Source organism: Bos indicus, chromosome 28 (genome assembly GCF_029378745.1).
Source record: "Bos indicus isolate NIAB-ARS_2022 breed Sahiwal x Tharparkar chromosome 28, NIAB-ARS_B.indTharparkar_mat_pri_1.0, whole genome shotgun sequence".
In the NCBI taxonomy this organism is placed as follows: Eukaryota; Metazoa; Chordata; class Mammalia; order Artiodactyla; family Bovidae; genus Bos; species Bos indicus.
This window is the reverse complement of record NC_091787.1, coordinates 42,853,079-42,878,000: the sequence shown is the minus strand read 5'-3', so window position 1 is coordinate 42,878,000 and position 24,922 is coordinate 42,853,079. Positions and strand designations below refer to the sequence as shown.

Sequence of the window (24,922 nt, the reverse complement as noted above, 5' to 3'; positions counted from 1 at the left end):
AGCTGATACTCAAAATTCCTATGGAATCACAAGGAGACCTCAAAAGTCAAAATGATATTGAGAAAGAGTGAAGGTGATGGACTCGTACTACTCCATTTCAAAATTCACTACTCAGCTGCAGTGTTCAAAATAAAGCGGTACTGATAAAAGCACAGACACAAAGACCAATGGAGGTGGGAACGGAGAGTCCAGAAATAAAACCCTATGTCTACAGCCAACTGAATTTCAGTAAGGATGCCAAAATCATTCAGTGAGGAAACAACGGTCTCTCTTAATAAATGGTGCTAGGACAGCTGGATTTCCACAAGCAAAAGAATGAAGTTATTAGCACCTTATCTCAGATCATATATGAAAATTAACTCAAAATGGGTCAACGACCCAAACGTAAGAGCTAAAACGATCAGTGAAAGACTAAGAGTAAATCTTTATGATCTTGAATTCGACAATGGATTCTCACGTAAGACACTAAAAGTACAAACAACCAAAGAAAACATAAACTGATTTTAATGAAAATTAAAATGTTTGCATATCAAGAGAGATCAAGAAAGTGAAAAGACAACATACAAAATAGGAGAAAATATTTACAAATTACTCATCTGATAAGGATTCAGTATTCAGAATATATAAAGAATCCTGATAACAACAAAAAGACAAACAACTCAATTAAAAAATGGGCAAAGGGCTTAAATAGATATTTCTTCCAAGAAGATATACAAATACAAAACAATCGTGAAAAGATGCTTAATGTCATTAGAGAAATGCAAATTAAAACCACAATGAGATACCACTTCATACTCACTAGGATGGCTAGAATGAAAAAGTCATTAGGAATCAGCAAAGATTTGGGGAAATTGGAATTTTTGTGTACCATTGCTGGAAATGTAAAATGGTGTACCCACTGTGGGGAACAATTTGCTGGTTCTTCAGAAAGTTAAATAATACATTCTCTATGTTTTTGGTATTTGATAATGAAAAAAAAACCTTTGCTTGTTTATTTCTGAAAAATAATTGTATTTAGTGATTATTTTAGATAGTGATATTATAGCATTCATCGTGTGTAAATTATTTCATATAGGGAAGAGTTCTGACCTGTACCTATTATGGTTCTTATTGAAAACAAAACTGTATGTGCATTTCTGTGATGTTATGAATACATTTCTACTTTATTTTGAAACATTTGCCAAACTAATTACTATAACACTGTATAACATTAAAAGTGTTCATGGACTGCTTAGCATTAGAAGCAGACTGTGTCCCCAAATTCTAAAACAGCAGCAAATGATGCTGCTTGTATAAAGCCTAATAATAATTTTTAGACTAATTTCCACAGTGCCCTGTTGGCGTTAGCACTACCATTGTACCCTGCTGTATAATAAACAATCTTAGACATTTATCAACTGTTGATACAAATGTTAGTCCCTAACCACTTTTTATATGTTTTAAATTTTTGAAATTCAAGTGTACCTGCCGTAACAAAATAAACACTAGACTATCACACACACAAAAAAAAAGACCCAGCAATAAAACTCCTAGGTAGATACCCAAAAGAACTAAAAACAGGAACTCAAATACTTCTACCTTAATGTTTTTAACAGCACTAAAAGCTAACAGGTGGAAATAACCCAGATGTCCATTAATGGATGAACAGATAAAATGTGGTAAATATATACAAGAGAATATTCACCAGTCATAAAAAGGAACGGACTACTGATACACACCTTAATACAGGTGGAACTGAAAACATTATGCCAAGTTAAAGCAGCCAGACAAAAAGCTCATCTACTGTATGACTCTACTTATATGAAACATCCAGAGAGGTAGATCCATGGACACCGAGAGGAGACGGGTATATGTCAGGGTTGGGGAGAGAAGGGATGGGATGACCACCAGGGCTAGGTAGTTTCCTTTTGGAGCAATGAAACTATTTTGAAATTTGCTATCGGTAGTGGTTGCACAATGCTGTGAGTGCACTAAATATCACTGAACTGCACACTCTGAAATACCGTGAATTCTATGTTACATCAATTTAACCTCAATGATTAAAAAAAGATATGACCATTTTTTCTACTAACCCGGTGAATAATTCCAGCAGAGTGAAGGTGCTTGATCCCACACAGCATCTGATAGAGCAGGTAGGACATTCTTTCATGATCTAGCTCCATCTGAATCACTTGACAAAGATTTGCATCCATGAGCTCCATGACTATGTAACTTTATGGGCGAAAAAAGATAACAGCTAAAGCATGCAGTAACAATCAAAGAATAATATGTATCAACAAAATTTTAATTATTACACTTACACATCTTGAAATTCTTCTAGGGATTTCTGTGGTGTAAAAACATTCAAAAGGCCAATTATCTGTGGCAAAAGCAGAGAAATAGAAAATTTTTCATTTGGAAACTGCAAATACATGGATTAAAAAAAAGCCACTCTCTGTATGAAGTTTTTCAAGTCTAATGTTCTAAGCTTAAGTAATTGCCTTATCTTATATATTAAACCTTCATGGCCAGGGCTGGGGGCAGGGAGAGAAGCAGAGCACAGAGGATATTAAGGGCAGAGACAAGACTCTGAATGAGACTATAATGGTAGATATATGCATCATTACACAGTCGTCCAAACCCACAGAATGTACACCACCAAGAGTGAACCCTAAGGCAAACTCTGGACTCTGGGTGATAAGTATATGTCAATGTAGGTTCACTGATTATAAAAAAATGTACCATTCTGGTGGGGGATGTTAATAATGCAGGAAGCTATGCATGTATGCAGGCAGGGGATATATGGGACATCTCTGTACTTTTCTTCAGATTTGCTGTGAACCTAAAACTGCTCTAAAACACAGTCTTACACACACACACACAAACTATACCAACAGAAGAGCTCCAGAAAATCCATTCCATTTATGCACATTCAATTATTATGGACCTATATTATACAGTCCTCTACATAATCTGTAAGCAAATCTTAAGTACTTTCTGCCAGCTTTTATACAACTCAGTACTTTTATATAACCTCAGCCCTTTTGACTCCTGGTTCTTCATAAAACTGCACTTTCCCAGATTTCCTCATTTCCCATCTAGTTCACCAGTTTATCCATAGGCATGCAATCTTTTCCACTATTCTTTTTCCAATCCTCCTCCCTTCTCTATTTGTACCCTTTTCCTGGGTGATACTATGTATGTTTTTTCCTCCAAATCTATATGGATAATTCCAAATACTCATTAAAGGTTCTTCAGGTTTATGAGTCTCAGATTCTCATTGCTACTTCACATGAGGTCTCTCAAAATAATATAAAATTGAATTCATTATCCTTCCAACCCAAACCTCTTACTTTTCCAGAGTATCTTCTTTTTTACAACAGAAAGCACAGAGTGATTTTTTACTCTTTTTCTCAATATCTGAAAAGTGAAAGTGCAGTCTCTCAGTTGTGTCCAACTCTCTGTGACCCCATGGACCCCATTTGCACCATAATAAATAAAAGAATGCTATCTATTCACTATTATCAGGGTAAATTTCAACCTCTTTTCACCCCCTGTGCTGTTACATATGTTGAGGTGTCTAACATCTCATCTAGACTGTTCATGCTGTAATAACTTCTAACACTTGGTTCCCTAACAATGGTTTTCTGCAAATCCAGCTACCATTTTACTGTCTATGATATATGGTAATAAAAAGATAGTATTACTCACCTTTTCAGAAATCTAAAGCCACCAAAAAAATTTCTAAAACTCCCCTGCAGTACATTCAAAGCCCTCCATGACAGGACAGCAACCCACTTCATCTCTTGCTAAGCCTTCTATTAAACTTGATACTTGAGCAAGAAGGCTGTTTCTCAAAAACTGCCAAGGCCTTTAAACATTCTATTCCCTATGTTTGTCACTTTCTTACTAAATGCTACCAAATCTTCAAGATAGGCTTTTTTCGTAGGGTCTGACAATGCCTGGTTCTTGACAGAGTGGAGTAGTCTACTTTGGCCCCACAACATCGATGTTATTATGGCATTTAATACACTGGTGTGCTTTCACAACTGCCTCTTACTCCTTTTCGCAATTCTGACATATAAGAAAATACCTGACACATATTTTTGAAATGTGTTGACAATTATACTTAGAATGTTTTTCTAGACATAAACTTCATGCAGCAGAGCCCGTGTGAGTCATTTAAGCATGAGGCTTTGCTCACAGAAGACATCCAAATACATGTTCAGTACATGTTCAGTGTTAAAATTCTGAAAAATAATTTTCAGATAGGAGAGGGTAAAACAGATTTGTTTAAGACAGAGGAATAAGTATCCAACTGTTCTAAATGAATGCCTCCTAACATGTCTAACCAGATGAACTACACACTTGGAGACTTGGAGAAATAGTAAAACCATTCTCATTAATATCTAGTCAATCCCAGAGTAGAAGCCTGGTATCAAAGGATATCAGTGGTTTCTCAGAACTGAGAACGAGGGAGATGGGGGAATGTGAGCCAAAGGAAGAGGGTTTCTTTGTAAGGTGATGAAGACGCTATAGAACCTACTATGGTGATAGTCACATATATCAGTGAATTAACTGAAAACCAATGAATTAAATGGATTAGTTGTATGTGAATTGTATCATAATAAAGCTGTTACATAAAAAAGATTAAAATGGATAGCTGTCTTCTTTTCCAAAAGAGAAATGAAGAAAATTGCATCAGTTGTGCACTGGACAAACAGAAGTCAAGGGCTGATTAAATGGGTGGCACAGGACCACTTTGAAAGAAGTAAACATTACTAGAAACATGTACAAATTCACTGAGAAACTTCACTTCTGTGAACAGAAACAACGACAGCAATGATAACAAAGAACAGCAACAGAGTGGAGAAATGCCACCAGACATATAATATATGGATTTCAGAAAGGCATTTTTGAATGAAAAAATATAAAAGGGTGAAAGTCATATGCCTAAGTTTTTATAACCACTAGAAAATAGAACTGGGAATGTTTTACTAATTTCATTTAAATATTTTTTAAAGTTTCTGCTAAACTGCTTTATCCAATATTATTAAATAAAGTTCCAATGTCAAAGAATAATGGGAACTAATTCATCTATGTGCAAAGGTTCCAGTTTTCTGAAATGTCAGCTTAACAGAAAACAAAAAGCAGATGAGATAAACCCTACATAGAGTTCTAAAACATCTACCTGTTTAAAATTCCTCTTGAAAAGTAGATGTCAGAAAATTACACAATCTTCATTTCATAAAGTATTTTTCATCTAATATTTAATAAAGTTGAGAAAAATTTCACAATGCAGATACACTTTTAAGCAATGTTTCAACCCAAAAGAACAACTTAAAACACCTACTATTTTACAAGATTTTGATATTCAGGTATTCATGAAGAGGTCTTGATTTTCCACTTAAGAAATGTTCTGAATGTTCACTTACATTTTTGTGATTTACACATTTCATGAGAACTAGCTCTCTGTAAGCACGCTTAGCATGAGTTTGATTCTGAAATGGCCGACTTAACTTCTTGATTGCAACGTTTCTTTCAAGAATGGCATCATAAGCTGCACTGTAATAAAAAATTTCAAAACAACAAAAATTTAATCAAAAATCTGCAAACTTAATTATGAAACATTCATGTAGATTTCTCACTTTCTCCAAAGATAAATGCAACTCAATCAATTTCCAGCCCTTAGTACTCAACACGTTTCTTAAAATATTAATGGATTAAAAGCAAAAATGAACTGTGAAGAAAGAGGCTGTGTTCACTGGGGGTCACCCCAGACCCACCTGGCACACAATGGGCACATGATGCACAAAGCTGTAACGAGCACTCAAGTCCAACAGACACACCCGAGAGCCTACACGAAGGCCTCACCCAAATCGACATTAAGACAAGACAGGATAAAAATACATGTGCTCATAAATTCTACTCAAAACACCTGTTGAAGAATCCTACATCACCTTCTCCTCTTCAGACACAACAAAATGAACACAGAAAGAGCAAAGTACATATAAAGGCATCCATATGAAAGACTATTTTATAAAAGTAAACACAAAATTTGTTTTGGAGGCGCAATTAAAAATCAAGGTATTTATAAATGCTAGATTTCAGGACACCAGAAGCCACCTCATAACTATTAATGAAACACCTATAATTCTGGGAAATATAACACTATATTCATTAACTCTTCATCTCTCTACCATATGACACTGATAAATGGTACATTTCACAAATGGCAGGTCAAAGAAAGTAAAGCACAAGTAAGGTAAAGTGCCTACAAGTTATAGAATAGTATGACTGAAGAGATTTAAAAAATCATTTGGATTAATCACTGCCTGACATAGGGCCAGAGAGGCTAACTAATTTGTTCAAAGTCAGCCAGAAGGTTGAAGGCAAAGCTGAGTCTAGAAGACTGAGACATAAGGTCATGCTTTTCCTGCTGCTGCTGCTAAGTCACTTCAGTCGTGTCCGACTCTGTGCGATCCCATAGATGGCAGCCCAGCAGGCTCCCCCGTCCCTGGGATTCTCTAGGCAAGAACACTGGAGTGTGTTGCCATTTCCTTTTCCAATGTATGAAAGTGAAAAGTGAAAGTGAAGTCACTCAGTCGTGTCCGACTCTTCGAGACTCCATGGACTGCAGCCCACCAGGCTCCTCTGTGCATGGGATTTTCCAGGCAAGAGTACTAGAGTGGGGTGCCATTGCCTTCTCCGGCTTTTCATCCTGGACCATTATAAAAGATGATTTCTCTTTATGTAATACTTGGAAAATCAGCATTTGTTGTTGTTTAGTTGCTAAGTTGTATCCAACTCTTTGCAGCCCTATGGACGGTAGCCCGCCATGCTCCTCTGTCCATGGGATTTCCCAGACAAGAATACTGGAGTGCGTTGCCATTTTCTTCTCCAGGTGATCTTTCTGATTCAGGGATAGAACTCACATCTCCTATACCAGCAAGGGGATTCTTTACCACTGAGCCACCAGGGAAGCCCAAAGGTAGCATAATACTGATTAAAATTGTTCTCTAACCTTATTGGAACCTATTCTCCAACCTAAATTATTCTCTAACCTATTCCTAATAGAGGAAAACAATAGAATGGGAAAATAGAGATCTCTTCAAGAAAATTAGAAATGCCCAGGGAACATTTTATGCAAAGATGGGCTCAATAAAGGACAGAAATGGTATGGACTTAACAGAAGCAGAAGATATTAAGAAGAGGTGGCAAGAATACACAGAAGAACTGTACAAAAAAGACTTTCACAACCCAGATAATCAGCATGGTGTGATCACTCACCTAGAGCCAGACATCCTGGAATGTGAAGTCGAGTGGGCCTTAGGAAGTATCACTACGAACAAAGCTAGTGGAGGTGATGGAATTCCAGTTGAGCTATTTCAAATCCTGAAAGATGATGCTGTGAAAGTGCTGCACTCAATATGTGAGCAAATTTGGAAAACTCAGCACTGGCCACAGGACTGGAAAAGGTCAGTTTTCATTCCAATCCCAAAGAAAGGCAATGCCAAAGAATGCTCAAACTACCGCACAACTGCACTCATCTCACACGCTAGTGAAGTAATACTCAAAATTCTCCAAGCCAGGCTTCAGCAGTATGTGAACTGTGAACTTCCAGATGTTCAAGCTGGTTTTAGAAAAGGCAGAGGAACCAGAGATCCAATTGCCAACATCCACTGGATCATTGAAAAAGCAAAAGAATTCCAGAAAAACATCTATTTCTGCTTTACTGACTATGCCAAAGCCTTTGTGTGAAAGGGAAAGTCGCTCAGTCGTGCCCGACTCTTTGCGACCCCATGGATTATACAGTCCATGGAATTCTCCAGGCCAGAATACTGGAGTGGGTAGCCTTTCCCTTCTCCAGGGGATCTTCCTGACCCAGGAATCAAACCAGGGTCTCTGGCATGGCAGGCAGATTCTTTACCAACTGAGCTATGAGGGAAGCCCTCACAGCTTGACTGTGTGGATCACAATAAACTGTGGAAAATTCTGAAAGAGATGGGAATACCAGACTACCTCTCCTGCCTCTTGAGAAACTTTCAGGCAGGTCAGGAAGCAACACTTAGAACTGGACATGGAACAACAGACTGGTTCCAGAGAGGAAAAGGAGTATGTCAAGGCTGTATATTGTCACCCTGCTTATTTAACTTCTATGCAGAGTACATCATGAGAAACGCTGGGCTGGAAGAAGCACAAGTTGGAATCAAGATTGCCGAGAGAAATATCAATAACCTCAGATATGCAGATGACACCACCCTTATGGCAGAGAGTAAAGAACTAAAGAGCCTCTTGATGGAAGTGAGACAGGAGAGTGAAAAAGTTGGCTTAAAGCTCAACATTCAGAAAACTAAGATCATGGCATCTGGTCCCATCACTTCATAGCAAAAAGATGGGGAAACAGTGGAAACAGTGGCTGACTATTTTTTTAGGCTCCAAAATCACTGCAGATGGTGATTGCAACCATGAAACCTAAGACGCTTACTTCTTGGAAGGAAAGTTATGACCAACCTAGACAGCATATTACAACGCAGGGACATTACTTTGTCAACAAAGGTCCGTCTAGTCAAGGCTATGGTTTTTCCACTGGTCATGTATGGATGTGAGTTGGACTGTAAAGAAAGCTGAGCACTGAAGAATTGATGCTTTTGAAGTGTGGTGTTGGAGAAGACTCTTGAAAGTCCCTTGGACTGCAAGGAGATCCATCCAGTTCAACATAAAGGAGATCACTCCTGGGTATTCATTGGAAGGACTGATGTTGAAGCTCAAACTCCAATACTCTGGCCAACTCATGCGAAGAGCTGACTGATTTGAAAAGACCCTGATGCTGGGAAAGATTGAGGGCAGGAGGAGAAGGGGACAACAGAGGATGAGATGGTTGGATGGCATCACCGACTCAATGGACATGAATTTGGGCGAACTCCGGGAGTTGGTGATGGACAGGGAGGCCTGGTGTGCTGTGGTTCATGCGTTTGCAAAGAGTCAGACACGACTGAGGGACTGGACTAATTGGAAACTTGAGTTTTTTTGGTGGTTATTTTACTGTATTAAATATAGCGAAGAAATTATGTATTAAGAAATTGGCACTGCATAAAAGGATACATCTGTACATTCTATATACCATAACTATTGCCTATATACATATATATATACATACACATACCAAAACATATTATTTTTATTAGAAAATGCCATTATTTACAGATATGTTTTTCCCAAATTAAAAAAAAAAAAGGCAAAACAAAAAAAACCAGAGGTCATGCAAATGTTTAGAAGTTTTGATTGTTTCAGATAAAGCATGTTATATTTTTAACCATTAACTTCATTCCTATTAATTTTTTATCTACTGTATCAAAGTAATCTTTCAAAGTCTAAAATTGAAAAATACAAGTATCTCATTGAACTATTTTGTATCCAAGGAAGTTAGATTTCTAATTATTGATTCTTAAACGTGCACAAATTAGAAACACCTGGGTATTCAGAGGCCCCAATCCAGACCCAATGAATCTTACTATCTAAAACTGGGGCCCAAAATAATGTCTTTTAAAAAAAATTAAGTTCTCCAGTTGATTCTGACAATAAGACAACAGTGCCTTTAAAAAAGTTATTATTTGTCTATTTCATAGTCATGTTTTGGAAGGAATAATCAAAAATTTGAAGGCATTTATTCCTTAGGACTGGTGTTACTTTCCAAAGCAATTAAAAAAAAAATTCTGGTACATAAATTTCAAAAAGCACTTACCTGAGGATTAAGTGAAGGTACCTGTTGAGGCAGTCCAAGTGCAGGTTGGAAAAGAATTTCCAGACACAGAGTATTTCAGAAGGGAGTGAGTTTATTAAGCACATAGAGCAGAGATCATACGGGCACTGCAAGCGCGGTGGACTGGGGAGAGTCTACAGTTTTCGTGAGCTCACAGCCCATTTTTACAGCCTCAACATAAAGGAAATTCCTAGGTGACTGGCTGGGGTGCTACAGGTGTTTACTGGAGTGGGCATCGTTGCCTAATTTGGAGTCAGGAAGCTTGTTGGCGATGATCGGGGGCTCCTGGCGACAGTTACAAGGGGCTCAATTAGCTTTGGAGATGACCCTGGTCCTAGGTCCTGCTTCTGTGGCCTTGGGGCACAACTCAACAGTACAGAAACTACATTTTTCAAATACCATTAACCATTTTATAAATAACATATTCCTCACAACAACCATGCATATATTAGGTGGGAAAATAGGCTACAGAAGAGTAAATTTGCCATGCGTCACAAAGTTAATAAATCAAAGAGCTAGAATCTGAATCAAGAGTTTGCTTTCAAAATTCTTACAACATTGATAATTACCACATTATTTTATTCAAATTTAACTTGTGGTTAAATGTGATTAGTTAAAATGATAACCAGTCAGCCAATAATGCTTTGTAAAATGACCCAGCTTCTGTAATTTGTGACAGTATAAATTACAGCCCATAAATTAAGAATACAGAAAAGAGAATAGATATTTTTGTTGTTGCTGTTCCGTCACTAGATCATGTCTGACTCTTCGTGGACCCATGGACTGCAGTATACCAGGCTCCTCTATCCTCCACTATCCCCCGGAATTTACTCAAATTCATGCCTGTTAAAAGTTGGTGGTGTTACTGTTCCCATTACACAAATTTACTGATTCTAATATTTCACCATTATTCTACTGAAGTTTTTTAAAAGAAATATATTATTATTGGTAAAGCCCTTTCCTTTTCCCTTATTCTCAGAGGTAAGTACTACTCTGAGTTTGGTGTTTATGAATGTTTTTACATCTTTGCGTTCATAAATTATACACGATATTGCTTTATATATTCTAAACTACATATATATGTATATTCTACATCTTGCTTTTAAACTCAACATTACCTTTCTGATTATCCTTGTTGATACATATAGCTCGTTCATTTTAAACGGTACACAGCATTCCACTGTGCTTCTCTTCTCCTACTGACAGATTCGATACTATTCCCAACTTTGCTATTGTAAATGGCATTGCAAAGGACCGTGCTAGATATGTCTCTTTCTGGACATACGCAAGAGCTGTGTGCAAGAGTTTTTCTTGAACCTGGAAGAACTGCAGGATTGTAAACACTTAGGATTTTTAATAGATTCAAAAACAAATCTGGTCCAAGAAGAGGTAATACAGATATAATTATGCTTGAGTGAGGCTTAGACTCCCCAACACTAGCTTATTATGCTAACTTATCATTAACAGAACTGTCCCAAAGAGTGTTTTGATTTTCAGTTTATAAGGAATCATAATGATCTATAAAGCCTAGGTCTTTTGTAGAAATTAGCTTGTAAGTCAATTTTAAAGATACATATAGTTTTGAAATACATACGATGAGACGTTAGCTGACTTTATTCCCCAGTGTAAAATAAGATTTATGAAATTCCAGAATTTCATTACAGTGTAAAAGTGATGATTAAGTGAAGCGTCTTACTGAACAGTTAGTTATGGGAATAGACATAGAATTAATAAGCATGCCACTTATTCATTCCTGATATAGATGCTTGTCTTTATGTGGCTTAAGACCAAGTATTTAATCATAATTTACACTTAGGGATGACAGAGCTGATTTATAAAGTTATGTTTTCTGAATAATAATAAAAAACCTTAATGTCAGAAGAAAACAACTTATTATTACAGCTTTAATCTTATAGTTCTAATTTAATTTTTTGAGGCAAGCTAAACATTTACCATGGAATTTATGAGAGGAGAAAACAAAGCAGTTAATGATTTTTTTGCCTAACTTTGGAAGTAAAAACTTACCATACTATTCCTTGGGCTCCTGAACCTATAGGTTTTAAATTCTGATACCGTTTCAGGACTGTGAATGTAGAATCTCCAATCTCTACACTATAAAAATTGCTGTCACGCTTGCTTCTGCTCATGGTGGCAAGCAATTAATTTAATGGCTTCATCCAAAAATTCACCACAAAGCTGCAAAATGGAACAAAATGTGATGTTAACAAAATGAATTTGCTTAATCTTAAAATTCAAGTCATTACTCTGTTCACAGATTGCTAGATCATGTTAAAAGAGCTGCTTCATTACAAATCACAGTTAGAAAGAAAAAATACCACAGAGCCTAGTTAGCATCTGTTACACTTAGAAATAACTGATAGTTTAAAAAAGACAAAAACAAAAAAGGCAAATATTATAACTAAACATGTTTTTAAGATCACTTACAGTTTAAAAATTTAAACTAGTCCTTTTCATGTGTTGATTATAGTGTTAAAATCTTAATTTTTGTAACTGATAAACTTTCATTCAAAAACAGTCCCCCATCTGATTAAGTGCATGTGGAAGGAACAGCAAACTGGCAGGCCAGTCGTCTCCTATCCTCCTGCCAAACAAGCAGAGCACCTGCTGCCGCTGCGGCAGCTCCTGACGCCCAGCAGCAACATCTGGGTGTGCTGTCTGTGCTGAGGCTGTCATGGCTGAAAAATGAGAATAGGATAGAAAATACAAGATTAAAAAAAGAGATAAGGTAAAATTACTTTAAAAATAAGAAAATACAAGTGAGAGAAGCACTTAGTATCCTGAGATAGGAAACAAAACGGTACTGCCTTAAACTGCTTGGGTCACCTAAAGCATAACCTAAGTTCTGACCACAGTCTTTTTTTTTAACCATTTGTCTGATTAAAGCCAAAGCAGTCTTTTTCTACCCATCTGAGTACTGGTTACTGACAAACCTCATCACCTATCCTTACTAGACAAAACCAGCCTATTGTTAAAGGCACGCAAACGACGTCCCTGGTGGTCCAAGGTTGAGGCTCTGTGCTTTCAGTGCAGGGGTACAGGTTTGATCCCTGGCCACAGGGAACTAGGACCCTACATGGCATGAACTACAGCCAAAAGATAAAACAAAATTAAATGAGTCTTAAAATGCATGCCATACAGTTCCGTATCCCAGGATAAGCTGAGAAGCCAATGAGATCTAAAGGACTTCTCATGCGTATGGTCTTCAGACAATGCTAACAAGAGAAACAACAAACGCCCGAGCTCTGCTGAGACTTCTAACGCAAAGATTTAATCTGAAGTGTGCTAAATGCTTACTGTGTGTCAGGCACTACGATGTACCCTGGGGCCACATCATGTGGCGCTTCAAGAACCGGTTACTAAGAGCTGAATTCGTAAGAGTAGGATAGAAACCACCAGAAAGTTAAAGTACAGAATAAGAGAGTGCCTTGACCAGCTGCTACTTGGAGGTTACACTATTAGAGGAGAGGGAGCAAGAGCTGGAAGAAGAAAACTAGTGAGCTACTGAATACAAATGAAAGAAATAAAATGAATAAGTTTTAGATATGTGGAGTTAAAAATAAAAGTTAAACAAAAAGTACAAACAGTATAGGCTTTAAAGGAGAAATAAATTAATTGAAAGCAATTGAGAAGGTAAAGAAACTAATTAGACAAAAGAAAAGCCCAGAGGAACATCTCCAAAATCAATAACTGAACTAGTCATGTAATACTCCAGAGAATACTGTCTGAAACCAAAAGTCTCATTAACTTTGCCTAGGTTGAAAGACCCTAGATTTGTCAATTTCTACAAAAAAGCCTGTGGATATACTGATTGGAACTGTACTGAGTAACAAACATCAATTTGGGGAGAAATGATACTATAACAATTTTGAGTTTTCTGATACTCATTTCAGTTTTCTGATCCATATTCATGATATTCATTCATTCACTTGGTTCTTCTTTAAGCTCCCTCAGCAACATTTTATAGGTTCCAATATACAGATCTTGCAAAATTCTGTTCAGCTTCTCCATAGTATTAACAACTTTTACATGCTATTGTGGATGTTTTTATTTTCACTTAAATTTCAGTTGTTCATTGCTAGTACAAAGAAATACAAGTTGTATAATAACTTCATACTAAGCTCACTTGTTACTTACTTAGTAGACTTTTTTTGTTCTACATACGCAAGCAGTTCCTTCTTCATTTCCAGTTGGGATGGCTTTGACTTCCTTTGCTTTCCTCACTACAATGACTATAATCCTGAAAAGAAGTGGTATGACCAAACATCAGTCCCCATTCCCTATCAGGGGGAAAGCATTCAGTCTTATACCACTGAATGTGATGTAAAGTGTGATACAAATTATTGGACTTTACTAGATGCCTTTAACAGGCTAAGAAAGTCCCCCTCCAAGCCCTAGTTGACTGAGTTTCTATCACTATAGAACATTTAATTTTGTCAAATGATTTTCCTGAATCTATTCCAGTAATCACAGTTTTTCCTTCTTACTTAGTAGGTTCATATAGTGAATTACACTAACTGATTTTCAAAACTTAAACCAAACTTATATTCCTGTAACAAATCTTACTTGGTCAAAGTGTTATCCTTTTTTTGTTTTTAATAACTACTGATTCAGTCCCATCACATCATGGCAAATAGATGGAGAAACAATGGAAAAACACTGATAGACTTTAATTTCTTGGGCTCCAAAATCACTGCAAATGGTGACTGCAACCAGAAATTAACAGATGCTTGCTAAACTTAGCAGTGGCCACAGGACTGGAAAAGGTCAGTTTTCATTCCAATCCCAAAGAAAGGCAATGCCAAAGAATGCTCAAACTACCACACAATTGCACTCATCTCACACACTAGTGAAGTAATGCTCAAAATTCTCCAAGCCAGGCTTCAGCAATACATGAACTGTGAACTTCCAGATGTTCAAGCTGGTTTTAGAAAAGGCAGAGGAACCAGAGATCAAATTACCAACATGTGCTGGATCATGGAAAAAGCAAGAGAGTTCCAGAAAAACATCTATTTCTGCTTTACTGACTATGCCAAAGCCTTTGACTGTGTCGAGCACAATAAACTACAAAATTTTGAAAGAGATGGGAATACCAGAACACCTTTTCTGCCTCTTGAGAAACCAGCATGCAGGTCAGGAAGCAACAGTTAGAACTGGACATGGAACAACAGACTGGTTCCAAATAGGAAAAGGAGTACGTCAAGGCTGTATATTGTCACCCTGCTTATTTAACTTCTATGCAAAGTACATCATGAGAAACACTTGGCTGGAAGAAGCACAAGCTGGAATCAAGACTGCCGGGAGAAATATCAATAACCTCAGATATGCAGATGACACCACCCTTATGGCAGAAAGTGAAGAGGAACTAAAAAGCCTTTTGATGAAGGTGAAAGAGGAGAGTGAAAAAGTTGGCTTAAAGCTCAACATTCAGAAAATGAACATCATGGCATTTGGTCCCATTACTTCACGGCAAATAGATGGGGAAACAGTGGAAACAGTGGCTGACTTTATTTTTGGGGGCTCCAAAATCACTGCAGATGGTGATTGCAGCCATGAAATTAAAAGACACTCATTTCTTGGAAGGAAAGCTATGACCAACCTAGACAGCATATTAAAAAGCAGAGACATTACTTTGCCAACAAAGGTCCATCTAGTCAAAGCTATGGTTTTTCCAGTGGTCATGTATGGCTGTGAGAGGTGGACTATAAAGAAAGCTGAGCACCAAAGAATTGATGCTTTTGAACTGTGGTGTTGGAGAAGACTCTTGAAAGTCCCTTGGACTGCAAGGAGATTCAACCAGTCCTTCCTAAAGATCAGTCCTGGGTGTTCATTGGAAGGACTGATGCTGAAACTCCAATACTTCAGCCACCTGATGCGAAGAGGTGACTCATTTGAAAAGAAGGACCCTGATATTGGGAAAGATTGAAGGCAGGAGGCAAAGGGGATGACAGAGGATGAGATGGTTGGATGGCATTACTGACTCAATGGACATGAGTTTGGGTAAACCCCAGGAGTTGATGATGAACAGGGACGCCTGGTGCACTGCAGTCTGTGGGGTGGCAAAGAGTCGGACATAACTGAGTGACTGAACTGGCTAGCATTTTATCACTACTATCAACCTTTTTAAAAAGCCAGGTTTTAATTTCTGATTTTCTTTATTTTGTACTTTTGTATTTCTTTGGCTTCTGCTTTTGCCTTTACTCCTCCTTTTGTTTTGGCATTACTCTTATTCTTTAGTTTCTTTAAACAGAAGCTTAAGAGTAATGATTTGAGAACTGCTTTTTATAATATGCACACTTAATACTATTAATTTACCCTTAAAGCAGCACTTTATAGCTTCATTCTACAATTTTTTACCGTATCTATATTTAATTATAAAAAAGTAAAAGTTTATATAGAGCTTACTTTATGCTATGTCCTATTTCAAGTGTTTAATAAATACTCTTTTACCCTCACAACAGTCCTATGAGGGTTTTCTATTAATAACTGCTTATGGCTAGAGAGTAAATTCAGTCCCTGCTACCGCATCTTATTGGAAGCCCCACACACTGCTTCTGTCTGATGTTGCATTACATTAAGAAAGGACCTATGGTTTTTTTCATTTTACAGGTGATAAAACTGAGTCTTAATGATTACAAAGTTAGTAAGGAGTAAAGTGAGGGGTTTTTGTGTGTTGTTTGTTTTGTTTTGAGTCCTTCATCCATGCACTATATATACTGAGTCCAAAATAAACCAGTCTTGGTGCTGAAGAAGATATAAAGGAAGAGGAGAAGTTATAAACACGTTACACATGTTAAGCATGTTGAGATAGATCCCTGAGACATCCAAACGGAAATATCAATTTGTTAGCTAGATACAGAACTGAACCTCAAGGAGATGTCTGGGTGAAAGATACAAATTTAAGAGTTGGCATTGTTATTAAAGCAATGAGAAAGAATGGTATTACTCAAGAGGATGTTGTAGCAAGAAAACCTTGAGTCAGCTTTGTGGATACCCACAATTTAATGAGCAATTAGAGAAAGATAAGCCAACAAAGAAGTCAGTAAAGATGTAGCCAGAGACAGATAGAAAATGGGGAGAATACACTGAAGAAGCCAAAGGAAGAGTGTTTTAAAGAACAGAGTGGCCAAAAGTACTGAATGCTATAGAAATGTCAACTAAGCGGAGTGATGGGAGTAGAAACTAGACTGGAATGAGTGTAGGTGAGAATTACAAAGTGGGTGTAACTATGTCTTTAGAGAACTTTAGCAAAGAAGATGAGAGGAAATTGATGGAGAATGATATATGGTCAAGAAAGGATGACCAGATTAGATACAATATATAACATTCTACAGCATAGCATGCATAACATATATAATACAAAGACAACCTGAGCATATTTATCTGTTAACAGAAAGGACTGCAAAAGGTGGGAAGGGTGAGACGAGGAGAATGAAAAAGAAAACTAAGGTTTCAGTTAGAATAATCTCTCTGAAAACATGGAAAGAAATGGGATCCACAGCATGTGTGGCCATACAAAGATACGAAAGTAGCAGTGCCACCAGAAAATGCCTTCAGAAGACTAAGGCAGAAGGGACAATTTCCAAGGCACCCTTGCATTAAGGATACCGGGGAGACTTAGAGAGGGTGCATTTGGCATACTATTCGCTCCATGATGAAGCGGAAGCAGGAAGAGTGTGAGGAGGCAATGACACTGAGTCTGATAACTCATTCCCCTACTCAAAAAGGCCTCTTTGTGGATTAAAAACAACAAAAGTATAAGTAGAGAATTTAGATGTGACTGCTTACGTGGCTCATAGGAAACAGAAAAAACAGGCATTTATTATGCCACTTAATAGATGAGTAACTTAGGCTGCTGCTAAGTCACTTCAGTCGTGTCCCACTCTGTGCGACCCCATAGGCGGCAGCCCACCAGGCTCCCCCGTCCCTGGGATTCTCCAGGCAAGAACACTGGAGTGGGTTGCCACTTCCTTCTCCAATGCATGAAAGTGAAAAGTGAAAGTGAAGTTGCTCAGTTGTGTCCGACTCTTCGAGACCCCATGGACTGCAGCCTACCAGGCTCCTCCGCTCATGGGATTTTCCAGGCAAGAGTACTGGAGTGGGGTGCCACTGCCTTCTCCGTAACTTAGGCTAAAAGTGATTAACATGCAACAGAATGTTGTAGACATGATGAATTTCAGCTTTAGCTTTCAAAATATTCCTCTGCAAGAACACTACACTCATGTCAACGTGGCTAAACTAGCACTCCCAAACTCCCATGCTCTGATTTACTAATTTCCCTTTCTTTTTTGGGGAAATATTTTTCACCTCTTTTTTTTGTATCTATGTAAATTATATCTACAGAGAGAGAGAGAGAGAGAGAGAGAGAAAGTCGCTCATTCATGTCCAGCTCTTTGTGACCCCATGCACTGTAGCCTACCAGGCTCCTTCATCCATGGGGTTTTCCAGGCAACAGTACTGGAATGGGTTGCCATTTCCTTCTCCAGCGGATCTTCACGACCCAGGGACTGAACCCAGGTCTCCCGCATTGCAGGCAGACGTTTTACCATCTGAGCCACCAGGGAAGCCTTCTATCTACCAAAGACTAGTTTAAAAATAATATTAATGAGGCCTTTTCCAGCTTGAATCTAATTTCTCATCAAAACTACCTTGCTGTATACTTGGATACGCATATTTTACTACCAGACTGTGTGGTCTTTCTGAGGGTAAGGACTGTGTCTCCTACACCTTCAGATTTACAAAACACGTCAGCTCTTCAAAAGAGGTAAAATTTAATAACTGCTAAAAACGTTAACCAAGAACATGAACCTTTTTAAAGTAACAAATTAAAGTGTTCTGTTTATCTTTACCACTGTTTTCCTTCATAAGTAGGGGAAAAAAAAAAGACTGAATTAGGTTTTTATGACCGAAGGTTTACTTCTGTAATGTCTATACAAACAAACAAGACTCAACTGCTATCAGGCCGGTCATCCATGCAATGGTTGGTCTGGTGAGCCTGAATGTAGAGACAAACAAATTAAACTCAGTAGTTTTATAAAAAGTACTTAGGGAAAAAAGAGTGAGTTCAATAGAGCCATAAAGCCAGGCCTCACAGACAAAGGGAAATAATTCAGGCAATGCAATGAAGTTCAGAATTCAAGACAGCTTTAATCATCACATAATCTTAATAAGAAGTCTCTGGGGTTGAAGTGGAGCTTATCCATCTTTACTCATTTTGTTTTTATGGCTACCAACGGTGATGGTTAACTCTGCATGTCAAAGTCATGTTAACTCTGACTAGGCCACAGGTACACAGATACTTGTGAAACATTACTCGAGGTGATTCTGCGAGGGTGTTTGGATGACTTTAACATCTAAGTCAACTCACTGAGTACAGCAAACTGCTCTCCTTAAAGTTGGCAGGCCACATCCAGTCTGCTGAAGGCCTGAATAAAAACAAAAAAGTTTATTATACTGCAAGTAGAAGGGAATTCCTCCTGCTTGACTGTCTTCAGGATGGGATATCGTTTTTTTCATGCTTTCAGCCCAGAACTGAAATAGTGATTATTTCTGAGTCTCGAGCCTGCTGGCCTTCAGGCTAGAACTTACATCATCAGCTTTTCTGGGTGTTAGGCCTTTACACTTGTGTTACATCAGCTTTCCTGGGTCTCCAGCACGCCAACTCAGATCCTGGAACTTGTCAGCATCCATTCATAGTCTCTCTCTCCCTCCCTTCCTATCCATCTATCCAGCCACTCACCCAACATCTAGGTTCTGTTTCTCTGGAGAACCTTAACTAACATAACATCTCATTCTACTCTGAAGGTTTCTTCTGTGTAACTCCTGGCTTCTCATGGTGGCTGCATGCTGCCTTTTCTCTCTTCATCTGACTCTGCTCAAACATCAGCTTCTCAGAAATGCCTTACATGACTGTGTGTGTGTGCTCAGTCACTCAGTCGTGTCTGACTCTTTGTGGTCCCATGGACTGTAGCCCACAAGGCTCCTCTGTCCATGGAATTTTCCAAACAAGAGTACTGGAATGGGTTGCCAATTCCTACTCCAGGGGACCTTCCCAACCCAGGGACTGAACCCACATCTCTCACATCTTCTGCACAGGCAGGCGGGCTCTTTGCCACAAGCATCAGCTGGGAAGCCCTGTCTTACATGATTAGCCTATCTAAACTAGCACCTTCTAATCATACCCTCTTCCTCAGCCTGTTTCATTGTTCTTCAAAGCACTGACCACTACTGACATCTATTAGATGCTAATTATCTGTCCCCTCAAACATGACTTTCAAGAAAGCATAAACGTTGGTCTGTTTATGAGTAAATCATTAGAGCCTAGAATAGTAACTGGCAAATACTGGTCATTCAAATAGGTGAATGAACGACAAACGAACAAACTGTAACTGTGTAAGTTCCCATTACAAACTGCCCTCATTCTCTTCCTCTCAAGGAGTAGCTTCCAGGGAAAAAAGAGGTATGTGATTGACTAGTTGAATCCCCATTATTGCTTTTTGTGCAGTTTTCATACCAGGCTATTTGACAGACCACTAGCCTTAGGTCAAAGGTCTGCCCTGGGCTTATCAGTTATGGCCAAGGTGGCAGAACCACAATCTACAGTATCCATCTATGCTAAGGAATTGCTTAGCCCTGCTTTCTCAGCAAGTAGATAATAGCCTTTTATACGACAGCCCTATGCATGTTAGTCTCTGTGATATCAGGTCTAACTAATGAAGTCTGACTACTTTCAGAGTATAATAAGAGATTTCCTGGCCTAACACTGAAGCCAATGTTTCAAAAATCCTATTAAATTTAATAAACTTACATTTTATATCACTTAAAAAACTTTTTTTTTATTGAAGGATAATAGCTTTGCAGAATTTTGTTGTTTTGTCGAACTCAATATGAATCAGCCACAGGTATACATATCTCTGGTTCCTTTTGAACCTCCCTCCTGTCTCCCTCCCCATCCCACCTCTCTATGTTGATACAGAGCCACTGCCTGAGTTTCCTGAGCCACACAGCAAATTCTGGTTGGCTATCTACTTTACATATGGTAATATAAGTTTCCATGTTACTCTCTCCATGCATCTCACCCTCTCCTGCCCTTTCCCCATGTCCATAAGTCTATTCTGTTTCTCCACTGCTGTCCTGTAAATAAATTCTTCAGTACCATTTTTCTAGATTCCGTATATGTGTGTTATAATATTTATCTTTTTCTTTCGGACTCACTTTACTCTGTAGAATAGGTTCTAGGTTCACCCACCTCATCAGAACTGACTCAAATGCCTTCCTCTTTATGGCTGACTGATATTCCATTGTGTATATGTACCACAACTTCTTTATCCATTCATCTATCAATGAACATCTAGGTGGCTTCCATGTTCTAGCTATTGTAAATGGTGCTGCAATGAACAATGGGATAAATGCGTCTTTTTCAATTTTGGTTTCTTCAGGGTATATGTCTAGGAGTGGGATTGCTGGTTGTATGGTGGTTTTATTCCTAGTTTTTTAAGGAACCTCCATACTGTCTTCCGGAGAAGGCAATGGCAACCCACTCTTGTACTCTTGCCTGGAAAATCCCATGGACGGAGGAGCCTGGTAGGCTGCAGTCCATGGGATCGCTAAGAGTCGGACACGACTGAGCGACTTCACTTTCACTTTTCACTTTCATGCATTGGAGAGGGAAATGGCAACCCACTCCAGTGTTCTTGCCTGGAGAATCCCAGGGCCGGGGGAGCCTGGTGGGCTGCCGTCTATGGGGTCACACAGAGTCAGACACGACTAACGCGACTTAGCAGCAGCAGCAGCAGCAGCAGCATACTGTCTTCCATAGTGGCTATATCCATTTACATTCCCACCAACAGTGTAAGAGTGTTCCCTTTTCTTCACACCCTCTCCAGCATTTATTGTTTGTAGACTTGCTGAGCATCTTTTCATGTTTGTTAGCCATCTGTATGTCTTCTTTGGAGAAATGTCTCTTTAGGTCTTTTTCCCACTTTTTGATTGGGTTGTTTTTCTAGCACTGAGTTGTATGAGCTGCTCGTATATTTTGGAAATCCTTCGTCAGTTTCATTTGCTATTATTTTCTCCCATTCTGAGGGTTGTCTTTTCACCAGGCTTATCGTTTCCTTTGCTGTGCAAAAGCTTTTAAGTTTAATCAGGTCCCACTTGTTTAGTTTTGTTTTTACTTCCATTACTCTAGGAGGTGGGTCACAGAGGATCTTGCTTTGATTTACATCATCGAGTGTTCTGCCTATGGTTTCCTCTAAGAGTTTTATAGTTTCTGGTTTTACATTTAGGTCTTTAATCCATTTTGAGTTTATCTTTGTGTATGATGCTAGGAAGCGTTCTAATTTCATTCTTTTACATGTAGCTGTCCAATTTTCCCAGCAACATTTACGATGACGCTGTCTTTACCCCATTGTATATTCTTGGCTCCTTTGTAAAAAATAAGGTATCCACAAGTGCATGGGTTTACTTCTGGGCTTTCTATCAGGTTCCATTGGTCTATAGTTCTGTCTTTGTGCCAGTACCATACTGTCTTAATGACTATAGCTTTATAATATAATCTGAAGTCAGGAAGGTGGATTCCTCCAGCTTCATTCTTTTTCAAGAATGCTTTGGCTATTTGGGGTCTTTTGTATTTCCATATGAATTGTGAAATTTTTCTTCTAGTTCTGTGAAAATGCCATTGGTAATTTGATAGGGATCACATTGCATCTGCATATTGCATTTGGTAGTATAGTCATTTTAACAATATTGATTCTTCCTACCCGGGAACATGGAATATCTCTACATCTGTTTATGTCGTCTTTGATTTCTTTCATCAGTGTCTTATAATTTTCTGTGTACAGTTCTTTTGTCACCTTAGGTAAGCTTAATCCTAGATATTTAATTATTTTTGTTGCAATGGTGAATGGGATTGATTCCTTACTTTCTCTCTCTTGATTTTTCATTGTTCAGTTCAGTTCAGTTGCTCAGTCATGTCCAACTCTTTGCAACCTGAAAAACCACAGCATGCCAGGCCTCCCTGTCCATCACCAACTCCCGGAGTCCACCCAAACCCATGTCCATCGAGTCAGTGATGCCATCCAACCATCTCATCATCTGTCATCCCCTTCTCCTCCTGCCCTCAATCTTTCCCAGCATCAGGGTCTTTTCATATGAGTCAGCTCTTCGCACCAGGTGGCCGAAGTATTGGAGTTTCAGCTTCAACATCAGTCCTTCCAATGAACACCCAGGACTGATCTCCTCTAGGATGGACTGGTTGGATCTCCTTGCAGTCCAAAGGACCCTCAAGAGTCTTCTCCAACACCACAGTTCAAAAGCATCAATTCTTCGATGCTCAGCTTTCTTTATAGTCCAACTCTCACATCCATACATGACCACTGGAAAAACAATAGCCTTGACTAGCCGGACCTTTGTTGGAAAAGTAACGTCTCTGCTTTTGAATATGCTACCTAGGTTGGACATAACTTTCCTTCCAAGGAGTAAGAGTCTTTTAATTTCACGGCTGCAGTCACCATCTGCAGTGATTTTGGAGCACAAAAAATTAAAGTCTGACACTATTTCCACTGTTTCCCCATCTATTTCCCATGTATTGATGGGACTGGATGCCATGATCTTAGTTTTCTGAATGTTGAGCTTTAAGCCAACTTTTGCACTCTCCACTTTCACTTTCATTAAGAGGCTCTTTAGTTCTTCTTCACTTTCTGCCATAAGGGTGGTGTCATCTGCATATCTGAGGTTACTGATATTTCTCCCGGCAGTCTTGACTCCAGCTTGTGCTTCCTCCAGAGCCCAGCGTTTCTCACAATGTACTCTGCATAGAAGTTAAATAAGCAGGGTGACAATATACAGCCTTGACGTACTCCTTTTCCAAATAGTCTGCTGTTCCATGTCCAGTTCTAACTGTTGCTTCCTGACCTGAATGCAAGTTTCTCAAGAGGCAGGTCAGGTGGTCTGGTATTCCCATATCTTTCAGAATTTTCCACAGTTTATTGTGATCCACATAGTCAAAGGCTTTGGCATAGTCAATAAAGCAGAAATAGATGTTTTTTCTGGAACTCTCTTGCTTTTTCCATGATCCAGCACATGTTGGCAATTTGATCTCTGGTTCCTCTGCCTTTTCTAAAACCAGCTTGAACATCAGGAAGTTCACGGTTCACGTATTACTGAAGCCTGGCTTGGAGAATTTTGAGCATTACTTTACTAGCGAGTGAGATGAGTGCAATTGTGTGGTAGTTTGAGCATTCTTTGGCATTGCCTTTCTTTGGGATTAGAATGAAAACTGACTTTTTCCAGTCCTGTGGCCACTGCTGACTTTTCCAAATTTGCTGGCATATTGAGTGCAGCACTCTCACAGTGTCATTTTTCAGGATTTTAAATAGCTCAAGTGGAATTCCATCACCTCCACTAGCTTTGTTCGTAGTGATGCTTCCTAAGGCCCACTTGACTTCACATTCCAGGATGTCTGGCTCTAGGTGAGTGTGAGTGATCACACCATTGTGATTATCTGGCTCATGAGGATCTTTTTTGTACAGTTCTTCTGTGTATTCTTGCCACCTCTTCTTAATATCTTCTGCTTCTGTTAGGTCCATATCGTTTCTGTCCTTTATTGTGCCCATCTCTGCATGAAATGTTCCCTTGTATCGCTAATTTTCTTGAGAAGATCTCTAGTCTTTCCCATTCTATTGTTTTCCTCTATTTCTTTGCACCGATTGCTGAGGAAGGCTTTCTTATCTCTCCTTGTTATTCTTCAGAACTCTGCATTCAAATGGGTATATCTTTCCTTTTCTCCTTTGCTTTTTGCTTCCCTTCTTCTCACAGCTATTTGTAAGGCCTTCTCAGACAGCCATTTTGCTTTTTTGCATTTCTTTTTCTTGGGCATGGTCTTGATTTCTGTCTCTTGTTCAGTGTCACAAACCTCTATCCATAGTTCATCAGGCACTCTGCCTATCAGATCTAGTCCCTTAAGTCTATTTCTCACTTCCACTGTATAGTCATAAGGGATTTGATTTAGGTCACACCTGAATGGTCTAGTGGTTTTCTCCACTTTCTTCAATTTCAGTCTGAATTTGGCAATAAGGAAGTTCATGATCCGAGCCACAGTCAGCTCCCGGTCTTGTTTTTGCTGACTGTATTGAGCTTCTTCATCTCTGGCTGCAAAGAATATAA

The 24,922-nt window shown here is 38.7% G+C and overlaps 1 protein-coding gene across 6 annotated transcripts in view; it reads right to left on the bottom strand.

Annotated features, from left to right (window-relative positions):
- MAPK8 (mitogen-activated protein kinase 8) overlaps window positions 1-24,922 on the bottom strand; it is a 99,304-nt gene that overhangs the window by 22,124 nt on the left and 52,258 nt on the right. For 3 of the 6 annotated variants that reach the window (XM_019953913.2, XM_019953911.2, XM_019953914.2), the window contains exons 2-5: window positions 11,768-11,938; window positions 5,415-5,544; window positions 2,301-2,359; window positions 2,073-2,211 (exon numbers count right to left, since the gene is read on the bottom strand). In XM_019953913.2, the coding sequence (XP_019809472.1) occupies window positions 2,073-2,211; window positions 2,301-2,359; window positions 5,415-5,544; window positions 11,768-11,889 (450 nt within the window). In that variant the 5' untranslated portion in view covers window positions 11,890-11,938. Of the gene's footprint in view, window positions 1-2,072; window positions 2,212-2,300; window positions 2,360-5,414; window positions 5,545-11,767; window positions 11,939-12,187; window positions 12,439-13,897; window positions 14,001-24,922 lie in introns of all 6 variants that reach the window. The other 3 variants (XM_070782231.1, XM_019953912.2, XM_070782232.1) reach the window with 3 other exon arrangements.